This window comes from Onychostoma macrolepis, chromosome 19 (assembly GCF_012432095.1).
Source record: "Onychostoma macrolepis isolate SWU-2019 chromosome 19, ASM1243209v1, whole genome shotgun sequence".
Taxonomy (NCBI): domain Eukaryota; kingdom Metazoa; phylum Chordata; class Actinopteri; order Cypriniformes; family Cyprinidae; genus Onychostoma; species Onychostoma macrolepis.
In genome coordinates, this window is record NC_081173.1 from 22,930,699 (window position 1) to 22,944,095 (window position 13,397).

Below are 13,397 nucleotides of genomic sequence, written 5' to 3' on the forward strand. Positions count from 1 at the left end.
CTAACTCATTTCTGGGTTTGGTCTGCAAAAATATGTCTATTTACAACTCCTTTCCCATGGCCTCATGGGATAGTAAATTGTCCATAGTATGCATACTTCAAAATATGGGTGGAAGTAGTTAATTTGAGGTTTATTAATACTAAAAATTCAGATGCACGACTAATTTCACCTAATATATAGGGAAGTAGGCATTTTCAGGCACAGGACATGTCTATTAGCTTTTAACCGTCTTTTTAGCTTTTTACCGTCTTTCTCTTCTAGAAAACCAGAATAAAAATATTTATGACACATCCTGAAACATAAATGTTTACAAATTTATATCTAATAATGCATTCTTTAGAATAAGATGTCCTTCCTACTAATGCTACCTGCTTCTGACTAGCATAAGCAAGTAGCAAATAATGATTCATGACTGTGATGTAAACTAGAGGCTACTAGCTATTTAAAGAAACACGTCGTCGCAAGAAAACAACACTCGTCAAGCATTTTCTTGGGGTCTTTAGGATCAGGTATCTCATGCGTTGGAATACCGGTAGCGATCATTAGCAGCCTGAAGGTGTATGAACTGTAAGCGCAGAGTTTTCAGAGGTCAAACCAACAAGGGCAGAGTTTAAAGATAGGCCAAACATAAACAAGCTGTAACTCATCAGAAGATTCAGTTGCCATGTGGCCTGCAGATTTATCTAGGTCACACTGAAGGTAAAGACACCTGATATGTAACCAAAGCTGAACTGAAGTAGAACATCCACGCCATACTGGTGTCTGTCAAGGTGTAGGTGTAAATGAAATTAGTTATACCGATGGTCACTATTTTACGAGAGGCTTGGGTGGCTCTGTAAAAGAGGGAAACCGTACTTCTAATCCATGTTTGTGTTGCTTACGTCCTCTGGAGCGCGATTGGCCACGCTCTAAATTTAGAGGAAGAAGAAGGGAGGAAATGAGATGAGTGGGATGAACAGGGAGATGGAAATCTGGAAGGAGGTCAAAAAAGAAAATGACATGTGTTTCTGTGCGACAGTGACAGAAAGAAACGAGGTATGAAGGCAAGGTGGTTGATGTTTTATTCTTTATGATAAATTTGCATTAATCCAAGTCAGGAGAGAAACTGCGTTCACTCAATGATTGGCACACACAGTAATGCATATCAAGAGAGCATACCAAACATCCGAAACGGATGGATGGAAATAGGCAATAGAATCTTGGCTTCGGCATGGATGTCATTTCACATATCTGACAAATACTGTGCATGTGTAGACTGCACATGTACAAGTGTTCTAATACAGGCGAGATCGACAGCAGACAAAACAAGATTTAGCATAAAAATCAACGCATATACATATTTGCACCACTCTTTTTTATGAACAAGGCATTGATATCACACTTTGATTTTAGAAATTCATGAGTACAGTAAGACTTTTGAAGCCAAAAATTATACAACTAAAAAACTTCACCTGATAATATAATATAATATAATATAATATAATATAATATAATATAATATAATATAATATAATATAATATAATATATAATATAATATAATATAATATAATATAATATAATATAATATAATATAATATAATATAATATAATATAATATAATATAATATAATATAATATAATATGCACAAAATTACAATATCAAAATATTTACTTAAAATTCACTCAGAAAATATTTTAATACAAAAAGTGCCATTTTTATTCAGTCAGACAATAAAAGATTTAGAATAAGATTCAATCCATACACAGATCTTTACCACTCTTTATTTATGAATATGCACTAATATCGCAATTTGTTTTAATGTATTTGTTAAAATGCATGTGTACAGTAAGACCTTTGAAGTCACAATTTATAAAACTAAAAAACTACACCTGAGTGGATATATAATATAATATAATATAATATAATATAATATAATATAATATAATATAATATAATATAATATAATATAATATAATATAATATAATATAATATAATGCACAAAATTTTAATATTTATTTAAAATTCACTCACAAATATTTGAATACAAAAATGTGCAATTTCCATTCAGTCAGTAGTAAAAATCATGAAATTAGTCAGAACCAAAACCAGAACTGATAATATTAATAACAGAACTACCAGAAAGACAGAAAACATTGCTTAAATGGGAAGAATTAGTCTAGTTTTGCCTAGGGGAAAAACACTGAAAAATCCCAGAGTACATCATTGTGGTGCTGGATGTCACTGCAGACCTGCAAAAATACTTTCATCAAACATTCTTTTGTTTAATAAAAAGGTCACATTAACAGGATAAAAATAAATAAATAAATAAAACACTCAAAGTTTGACTTTTAAACCAGCGCCTTCCTACTTCGGATTGTTGCATAATCTAGCCCAACTCAGTAGGAAAGCTATTTCTGTCATGCACCAGAGGCTGCCAACAATGAAAGTTTCTCATTATTATGATCTGCTTTCCTCTAACACTTTCAATAACTGATTCTAGATCAGCATCAGTGTCAGCGTTCACAATGGGAAGCAGCAGGAGCAGCAGCAGCAGACGTTGGGGCTTTTAATTAATGCTTTTGATTTCAGTTCGTCTCTTGCTGTCATCAAGCGACCACCTCCAGATGAAGAGGGCTGGTCAGAACCGGAGATGAATCAACTGGGCTTTCCACTGCTGCTGTCAGCTGCCAGACTAAAAACACGGATGAAACCCAAAACCAGATTTTCATTAGAACTGGAAGCCCCATCATGTAACTGAAGTTCCTTTTCAAAGACTAAACTGCCCTCTTTCTGAGAATTTGATGATATATTTCCATCGTTAAAACCATCATGTATCTTTTTCCAAAATATTCATTTCTCAGTATGTACTTTTGCAAATCAGCCAGCACATTTAAATTTGTGTTCCTGTGAATAATCATCACTTTATTCGTTATTTATTTACAATGCTGCAGTTTTCTCCAAAAAGAAATAAAATAAAATAGTTGAGTGATCATGTTGCTTTTCAAATATGCAATTCCATGTGGTTGCTTCACGTCTAAGGCGCCACCGTTAATAAACAGTCAGTGCCGGCCAAGAACAGAATAAATTCGCTCATGTATCTCAAGCAGCTTTGTTATGGATTTCAAGTGGTTCTCTTATTTCCCCCACTGACGAGACATGAAGGCTGTTTTCCACATCACGAAGGAGAAAAGATTCATCTGTTTTTTCGATGTACTTTAGTGCCAAGACCAAATCAAAGCTTGAAAATGTCTGCATAAACATAAATATAAAAACATAAATAAGCTTCATTTCTGTTACCTACAACTTCAATAACAGTCAGTGTTTGGAAACCCAGTCATGCCAATAATAACATTTATACCACAATTACATTTATACCACAGCATAACTACAGTATGGCTTCAGTATTTAGACTTCTGTTTCCAAAATTATAGTCCTAGATATTAAACATTATAAGTTTACCTCAATTATACCTCAATCTTCATAAAAAGTTAAATATAACAGTATCCAGAACCTCAACCTTTAAATGTCCCAAGCTGTATATAAAGTCAATCAAAATATACAGCATCAAGTTTAACTAAAAACATTAAAATAACAAAAGATATAGTTCAACCAATAATGAAATATTGCACGAGTTTCCCCAAAAAATGTGCTATTATGTTAAAGTTATGAGCTTATACGTATTATTATTTTAGGCATTTCATCCTAATGGTACATACACTCTGCCAAAATGTCTGGCCCACTTCCTGTTACATTTCCAACAGCATCCTCTCTAGTGCCAACTTATGCACAATATAATCACATTGCCAACCATAGCTTTTTTATATATGTATATACCCCAGATTCACCAGGATGTACTACTGTTGTTTTCTGTTCCACTTTATCAAGAGGATTCAGTTCAAAACTAAATGAGAAGTTCACTTCAGCCTCCACACCACTAGATGTCACTGTTTTTCTTAGGTAAGCACTTTTCCCAAGGACTGTATGGAAGAGCAAGGACCAAGAACAAGACCCCAGCAACAATGACCAGACCCCCGGCACAGCCCACACACGTCACTGACCATGCCATTTCATGATTTAGAGGTATGGATTGGTCACTTGCTAAGAAAGACAGCACTGATTGGTGGAAAATTATGATGCAGAGGAAGATTAAGACACCTGTGGAGAGACAGAGAGGAAAAAAAGAATACCATCAGATGTATTCAAACCTAGGTAACACTTTATTTTAAGGTGTTCATAATACAGAGTAATTACCTAGTTAAGTACTTAGTAGTAGCCGTTGTACTTACATGAAATAAAATGTACTTACCATGTAACTAAGTTATGGAACAGCCTGTAATTACAGTTTGTAATTATGTAGATGTAATAGACAGCTACTGTTACTGTTAAAATTCAAATGCTAAACAAATGCTGTTCTTTAGAAATGAAATGCATCATGGTTTCCACAAAAAATATCAAGCACAACTGTTTTTAACATTGATAATAAGAAATGTCTCTTGAGCAGCAAATCATCATATTAGAATGATTTCCGAAGCATCATGTGACTCTGAAGATAGCAGTAATAAATTACATTTACAAATGACATTTTACTGTTTTCTGATCAAATAAATGCAGCCCTGGTGAGCATAAGAGACTTCTTTCAATAACATTAAAAAATCTTTCCAACCCCAGACTTTTGAACAGTTTTGTATGAAGATTCCAAATGAACTTAAAGTCACTTTGGATAAAAGCATCATGCAAAATGCATTTGTAATATTTAGTTTAGAGGTGTTAGCCAATAGCGTAATAATGTTACCTGACAGTATGAAGCAAACTGCGGCTGGCTTCAAGAAGAACTGAACACCTTTGCTTACTGCCATGATAATGCAGATAGCTCCCATCACCATCAGGAAAAGACTAATGATAGCAAACATGGCCGATGCTACTGTCAGATCTGATGGAAGAAGAGGAGTCTTAACAAATAGCAGTAATATGATGGCATAATGCAGACATACTGAGCTGAATTAACATTTAGAACATGTTTTGCTTTAAAGGTGCACTCTGTAAGGCTTGGTTTACATTACTTGTTCCAGTTTTCTTAGAGTTTATATTGACATGGATGCATAAATATTTATTCATTTCTGTGACTTCTTACTTCTTTTTTGCCTATATACTGTATTTAGCAATAAATATTTTTGGGGATTCAATACCAACTTTGTGTTGTTGTTGTCGTTGTTTTTAGGTGGTTTGCTATCATGAATGGGCTGCCGTTAGCACTTTGATGAATGTTTTTCCTGTGGCTGTCAATTTCAAGACACTCGTGTGCAGTAAGAGTACATCATTTTATTGACATTTCTTAAAAGTGAAAATCATTAACCTTTTAATCAGTGCAGTATTACTCAGAGTTCTTCAGAAAATTAGCTTACTCTTTACGATAATTTTCCATTAGTTTAGAATGTAGAGCAATACATTTGTTACAGTATTTATTCATATTAAGTTAATAAAAACACAACTGTTCGTTGTTAGTTCATGTTAGCTCAGGTCCATTAAATGATATTAACAGATACAACTTTTAATAATGTATTAGTAAATATTGGAATTATCACTTCAGAAATTAAATGCTTTACACATATTTTTCATTGTTAGTTGATGTTAACTAATGTTAACAAATAGAACCTTACTGTAAAATGTTACTGAAAACTGGTGCAAAAGAATCGTTCTCTGTAGGAAATGTAATGTTTAATTTCTTCATGTATTGAAAATCTATCTATCTATCTATCTATCTATCTATCTATCTATCTATCTATCTATCTATCTATCTATCTATCTATCTATCTATCTATCTATCTATCTATCTATCTCTCTATATATATATATATATATATATATATATATATATATATATATATATTAATTGTCGATAACTCATAATAATTTATTAAATTATGCTGGTATAAGTTCTCTTAGGGAATTATATTGCGCCACAAACACTTTTGAAAACATATAGAGTCAACCACTGAATCCACTTTAGAGTTTTTATCTAAAGCAAACTTTAAAAACCTTACAGTGATTTGGCTCTTTTAAAGTATTTCAACTTGTTACTTGCCATGAAAATAGCCAAGGAAGCTGGCATGGCATTAAATTTCCAATCAACCAATCATTTCTTCATTTTATTTTATTTCCTTCGTATTATTATTCATGCTATTATTTGCTGCTCGTACACCATCTAAACTACCTGTCATGTTTTGGTGAAAAATGCATATATGGGGTCAGCACTCAGTGAAGACACAAAGAAAGACACATTAGTGCTACGGATCTAAAGATAGTGAGGAGGATGTGGGATGACTCACCCTTTTCTGGCGTTTTCTGAAATAGGACAATGTTCTCTCCAGTGGTGTAGAACTTAAAGAAGGTGCAATTGGATTCTATAATGGGATCCAAAAAGGTGATGTTATTCTGACAGATTATTCAGAATTCTCCTACTCCAGTTGAGACATTTTTCACAAAAGCTCTTACCTCCCTGTAAGTGCAAAGACCCACAGATCTCCTGCTTTGGGTCCATATCTGACACCCAGAATGTCTTGGTACAGCATTTCCATAAGCCATAATGTGCTACCAGACAAGTCTGATTGTTGTAGAAGCTCTTGGATGGTTTAAACTCCACCCAGAACTCTGTTCCCACCCCGAGCACAGTAAGCATGATGCCGGTTACAGCCATGAACAACGTCAGCTTGATTTTGCCCTCTTGGCTTTCGTTAATTCCGTCGCCAGAACTGGAGTGCGTTCTGTGTCGGCGTTTACGTCCACCGCCTCGTGATCCCAAAAACCCATCCAACCCACCGGACGTATTAACCGTCCTTACCTCTTCATCCTGCACGATGAACGTGGACCACATGATTGATTTGCAGCTTCAGAGATCCAGACAAATGAATGAGAGGCTTATTTTGAAAGGACATTTAAGTCTTCTTAGATGTTTGGGGTCAAAATAATCAGATGGGAGGACAAACAAAGACAGTTACTGCTGGAGAAGTCTGAGTTAGATTGATCCAGCGTTATCAATCTGGGCCAGTCTAATGTGTTTGTAATGTAGGCGTCGTCAGAAGAAGATGCAGTTGAGGATGTTAATAATGGAGGCGTTAAGGCCAGCTGAAGGATGCTGGGAGCTGTAGGACAGGGAAAGGCATTGCCCATTCATACAAAGAGTGCTGACATTGAATGCTAATACAGCTTGAAGATGTGAATGATGAGATGATGAAGTCAGGGGTTGGTCAGGTTGGTTACTCTAAAAAAATCAAGAACATGATGAAACCGTAAATCAAAATAAGCACAGTTTTATGGAGAAAAATGTTTAACATGAGTAGAATTGGGTATCACCATATATGCTACCATGTGTGTGTCATAATCGGATCAATTGGGCCAGTAATTTTTTTAATCAATCATTTGAATATAAGATATGTTTTATGTTTTTGCTGATGTGTTTTTCACATTTTATAATGGTGTAAAATTATTTTTTTGAAAATACATATTTTGAGCTTTTCCCCCCATACAATGGAAGTCAATGGTCACCAAAACTGGCTGCCAAAATTCTTCAAAATATCTTATTTTGTGTTTCATGAAATTGGCTATATAACTACTTTCTGAACTACAGAATTGTATTGTGTTTGCAATTATAGTCTTAATTTAATTGATTAACAGTGTCAGCAAAGACATTTACATTATTACAAAAATGTTGTATTTCAAATAATTGCTATTTCTATGTATCTATATTCTATATAGATCTATATTATGTATATTTAATATGTATTATTTATATTCGACATTACATATATTCTATATTATTTATATTAATCCTGAAAACGAATGAATGAATGAATGAATAAATAAATAAATAAGTGCGTAAGAAAGTAAGTATCACAGCTTCCACAAAAATATTAAGCAGCACAAAAATTTCCAGCATTGATAACAATAACAAATTTTGAGCAGCAAATAAGCATATTAGAATGATTTCTTAAGGATCGTGTGAAAAACTGTAATGATGTGAAAATTTCAGCTTTGCCATCACAGGAATAAATTACATTTTAAAATATATTTAAAAAAACACATACAAAATAAAAAATAAAAAAAAAACAGTGGTTTTAAATTAAAAATATATAAAGTAATAATATTTCACAATAGTATGGTTTTCACTGTATTTTTGACTTCTTTCTTTCTGTGTTGAGAGTCACATGTCACAACAAACCACCCACAAAAAAAAAAAAAAAGTAAGCCATTAGTCTCATTTCTGATAATATCCAATAGTTTCAAAAGCTGTTTGGCAATGATTTGTTTTCCTTTTAATAGTAACAATGTAACCAAGTAAAACTTTTGTATTTGTTTTAGTGCCTTTTATACCATTTTATGCTAGGAAAAACTAGTTTGCTGGTATGGCAGAAGCAGAGACTCTACAGTATATAGAACATACAGCATATTTCTAAAAATATTTCATGCAGCTCTTGATTGACTCATTAGCTTCATTGAATTGCCTTGCAGAAAATACCAGCCAAGATATAAACCACAGCATGTTTAAGGAATAACAGGACATGCTAATACTGCCAAACAGCACAGAGTATATAGCATATAGAGAAAAAAACCCCCCATCAAACATGACTTGTTGTTCAGGCATACCATGTTGTACCTAGTATATTAGTAATTTAAAAAAAAGCACATAAGCTCCAGACTGACACAAATTAAAGTTTTCTGCAACAAAAACAAATATTATGACTTTTAATTGTACCTTAACAGTGCTGACAAAGCAGGTACTTTTACAGTGAATCACAAGAGCACAAACAAGCAGCTGACCTGTCGAGTGTCGAATACGTGTAGGGGGTTTCTGTGAGATGGACAGAAAGTACGTAAGAGAGTGGTTTAAAGAGGGAGGACGTTGATATGGCACAGTGCTAGTATTTAGGGATGGGGGTTGTGTGCTTCTGAAAAAGATCACGCCCATGTCCGGGCATAATGATATCAATGATTTTTTAGGGACGTTGGCACCGGGTCTGTTTCTGTCTGTCAATTGTTACTTCATGGCTGCTCTGCTGAGATTTCAGTGTGTCTCCATGCCAGCATGATGTTTGTATCTTCTTGTGTCGCTATGTGTGTGAGTACGCGCGTGAGCATTTCTTGATTCTATTTTAGCAAGCCACCTGTTAATGACATTAAAAATCGTGGCACCAAGCCCACTCGAGAGCTGAGGTTACAGGATGCATGTGCATGGGTCTTCATGAGGCTCATTCTGGGAAAATGAGGCCTGGAATCCTGAAGCAGTGTCAATGTCAGTATTTCAAGCGTAGCAATTTACTTTAAATGTTGATTTAGACTGCCTGCGCTGCCTTAACACGGTGCATTATTATATATAACAAAATATTATTATTATAACTTATTATTATTGTTGTTGTTATTTCTGATGATTCAAGATAAATTATATAAATTATAATAATAATAAATAATAAATAATTATTATTATTTAACTATTTAGACCTATCTTTTTATCTGTTGAGGAATTAATCATTACATGTAAATTTGGGTTTATAAAACTGGACCTGAACACCTGATAAAATAGTGCAGGTCAGTTTTTTTTTTTTTTTTTTCATTTTATTTTATTTATCTGTTTAAATTCGTTTTATTGTTATAATTAACTTAATAAATCTGTCTGTCTATCTATCTATCTATCTATCTATCTATCTATCTATCTATCTATCTATCTATCTATCTATCTATCTATCTATCTATCCATCCATCCATCCATTCATTATCTGTTGAGGAATTCATTTTATAAATTGTTTGAAAATTTGAGTACATAAAATTGAATCTAAAATTGTCAAAACTAATTTTATTTTATTTTACTAAAGCATCTCCAGATGGAAGGTTGGTATTTATTTATTTTAATTATTTAGACTTTTTGTTAGTGAATTATTTTGACAATTTGTTGGTGAATTAATTATAGGCTATTGTTAAAACTGTGTGTTAGTAAATTGATAGTCAGACCGGGAACTTTTGCTAAAATAGTGTCAATTTTGATGTCTTAAAATCAGATGAAAATGGGAACAGGGAAATGGTTCTGGTTACCAAGAATGCAAACAGACACGTCGCAATTCAAACTTTCTTGACAGCTAGTTAAGTAGGGTGGTTAAGGTAGCTATTTACAGATGTTATGTAAATGTGAGTTATGTGGACTAGCCAAATGTAAAGTCCCCTTTTGATGTCACGGTGGAATGTCAAGTGAATTTTGACCATAGACGTGCGTGAGGGGCACCTGCTTTTTCACCTTACATTTATTCCTTTATGGGCATTTCACATATCCAAACAGAATGAATACCTCAGTCACTAGTCTTTCTTTCAATACAGTGACGGTAAATGTCAGTCATCTTTTGAACAAAGAACGTCAAGCGAGTTTGTAGCGACGTCAGGGTGAGTAAAAGATGACAGGTGAACTATTGTTCATTTGTGCTGTTGAGATGATTGCAGCTTCAACATGCTTGCAGTCCAATCTGTATACAGTCCATTCAATGGATCTATGATGTACTGACATGGGTGGTGCTCATTTGTATTATGTAGCCTTATCAGACCGACAAGAAAGGAGAGCCAGCGAGAAAGAGACAGACACTGTGCTGCAGTCTTATGTGCTCAGCATGGCGATGGCTCTGATTTGTGTACTCACTAACCTCTATGGAACCCGTTGCAGTACCAACACTGTCCAGTAGGTGGCGCCACCAGGCAGCGGTGCCTCAACACGTCTCCAGAAATCCAATCAGCCTATTAAACAGGGTATAATATAACATCTGCCTATTTTTATAATGGCTGTCAGTGTCAGGGAATTAATCCCCTATAACAGGGGTCGCAAACTCAAATTAGTTATGTGCCACAAGCCAGGTGGTTTCTATTGGGGGCAACAAACACAAGTGCTTAACAAGCCTGAAATGCAACTGCATGCATTACTGTTCAACAGTCTGTGGTCAGCACGATTTTTTTTATTTAGTTGTCTATTTATTTTTGTTAAAGAAATGAATGCAGTTCTTCAGCAAGTAGGCAATCAACTGAGTCAAAATGGCATTTATAATATTACAAAAGATTTCTATTTCAAATATGTGTCGTTCTATTGAACATTCTGTTCATCAAAGAATCCTGAAAGAATTATAACTGTATTCTCAGACATATCAAGCAGCGCAACTGTTTTAAACACTGATCATAAACATTAATAATTTTGCATTTTGTATTTCTGATTCAACAAATATTTGGTGAGCATAAGAGAGCACCTTGGTGAGGTGCTTTTTTTTTTTTTAAACAATATCTTTTAGTCTATCTTTTACCGACTTTTAGTGAAGTTACAGACATTTTTTTTTCATTCAACTTCCTCATCTTTTACTCATGTCTAGTGGACTGCTGTACATGTGTAATGATGCGTGAGATTATATGACTTGAAAACTGCTATTTTATCCCTTGTAGAAGACCGGAAACATCAGCTGAACTAAAGCTATTAGTTCGATATAAGTAGTAAAATACATAGCAGTCTGACACCTTGCATATTATATTATATATTGGTGCATACAATCCTTTTATTTCAGATGAGAAGGTATAATAAAGGGACTGGAGTAGCTGTCAATGTCAAAAAAAAAAAAAAAAAAGGGCTATTGTCAACTGCAGGTCCATTACAATGCTCTGTTTATAATCAACCTTTTTTGCCTTTCACATTTGTCATTAAATACTGTTCAGTGAGAGTAATTTTGTCTTATCTACTATCTCCTGTGACAGTTGGCTGGTTTCGGATTGGCATTTGACAAGAAACAAATGTTTGATTCGATTTTGAGGAAGATATGTTTTTTTTTTTTTAAATGGTGAGGCATGTGTCTGTTCATTCTGACCCAATGGACTTTTTTCACATTTCCAGTGTTATTAAAAGCAGAAGTCATTCATAGCTTGGTAAATTTCCACAGTATAGTGGTGAAGGGAAACTACAACAAATATGATTTTTGCGTTCCTATTGACACCATATATATATTCATTTGATCAGAAGAGAAAAAAATGTAATTTTTTTTTTTTTTTTTTTTTTTGAGGGGGCGCTTTTGGGGTTCTCAGAAGCAGGTCTAGTCATAGTTTTGTAAAGTTCTGTAGGGGTGAACAGAAACTACAATAAATATAATTTTTGTGTTCCTTTTAGATCCCATACCAAAAGAAAAAAATCAACAATAGTGTTTCTATGACTTTCCAAAAGAGGGGAAAAAATGTAGAGAGATCGATTATGTTGTAGCCTGTTAGAAACACCCACATCAGCATTAACTAGTTTTCTGTAAATTAATGCAAACTTAATAAAACACACTATTTTTTAAAAAATGAAAAAAAAAAAAAAAGAAAAAAACTTGAATATATTTATGATATTAATATTTGGGGAAATGCCTCATCACAAAAAAGGGTCCAGAAAAAACATTTACACAATTGCCTAGTTTAAGAAAATATTTAAAAAAGGAAAATATATATACGGTTTAAAAAAAAAAAAAAAAACCTTGCTAGATTTATGATGCTAATAACTGTAGAAATGTGTTATAACAGGCTGTGAGAAGGGTCTATTCATTCAAGTCACCTGGAATTTTGTCTTACAGTATATGTGTGACGTATTTTGACATTAGTGCATTTTCAAAAATTCTTTTGTGATTGTGAAAATGTAATACAATTCCATTTTTTATTCCAGTGTGAATTCAAAAGGAACTGTGTTCTTCACTTTTCACTACTTCATAAACTCAGCATTGATCAGCCATTGTGGATAGTGGGCAAAAAGGTTAATTTCCCCCCCAGCCCACAATGCCTCACTGCCTCAGCGTGTGCCATCGAAGTGTGTGCGTGTGAGCATTAAGCTTTGTCCTGACGCACAGGAGAGAAAGAGATAAAGAGATTAGGCTACTCCCAATGGAGCTTCACACAATGAAAAACTCTGTTGTCTGTATTGCTGCCCAGTCATTCTCATTCAAGTCATTCCTCTCCATACTCTTCTCCTAAACAATGCAACAGTACACATAGTGTATATATAGTGATTGATTAACGGTAGGAGCCAAGAGTCAAGCGGAGAGTCTCTGTAGCGCTTACCAAACAGAGATGAGTGACTTACGGAGTAATCAGTGCAGAAGCTGTTAATTAAGGATCAATTACATCTGTAAGTGGATGATTACACAACATCAGCAGCGGAAGCCATTCACCTGATCCTGAACCTACAATAGACAGCTGTTCACTCAGAAATCGGGAGAAACAATACCAAATATTATACAACCTTAAAAATATAGGTCCTTCATTGACAGTGGTTTGATGAAGGAGCTTTAACATCCACATCCTGACTTTTGTTATATAATATATAGCATACTGTATATAATTATTTTTAATATAATAAGCCATGTTGTTGTGGAAAACAACGGTTG

At 34.0% G+C, this 13,397-nt stretch overlaps 1 protein-coding gene across 2 annotated transcripts; it reads right to left on the reverse strand.

Moving 5' to 3' along the window:
* Positions 1-1,579: 1,579 nt before the first annotated feature.
* Positions 1,580-8,858, reverse strand: cacng6a (calcium channel, voltage-dependent, gamma subunit 6a). 2 transcript variants are annotated; one of them, XM_058753946.1, is made up of 5 exons: positions 8,797-8,858; positions 6,475-7,240; positions 6,309-6,383; positions 4,775-4,912; positions 1,580-4,137 (listed from the first exon to the last, which is right to left on the reverse strand). In XM_058753946.1, exons 2-5 carry the CDS (start codon positions 6,851-6,853, stop codon positions 3,917-3,919), a joined length of 813 nt encoding a protein of 270 aa, XP_058609929.1. In that variant the 5' UTR covers positions 6,854-7,240; positions 8,797-8,858; the 3' UTR covers positions 1,580-3,916. The 2 variants fall into 2 exon arrangements, with proteins under 2 accessions (XP_058609929.1, XP_058609930.1); XM_058753947.1 differs by having other exon boundaries at positions 8,732-8,858.
* Positions 8,859-13,397: the final 4,539 nt, after the last annotated feature.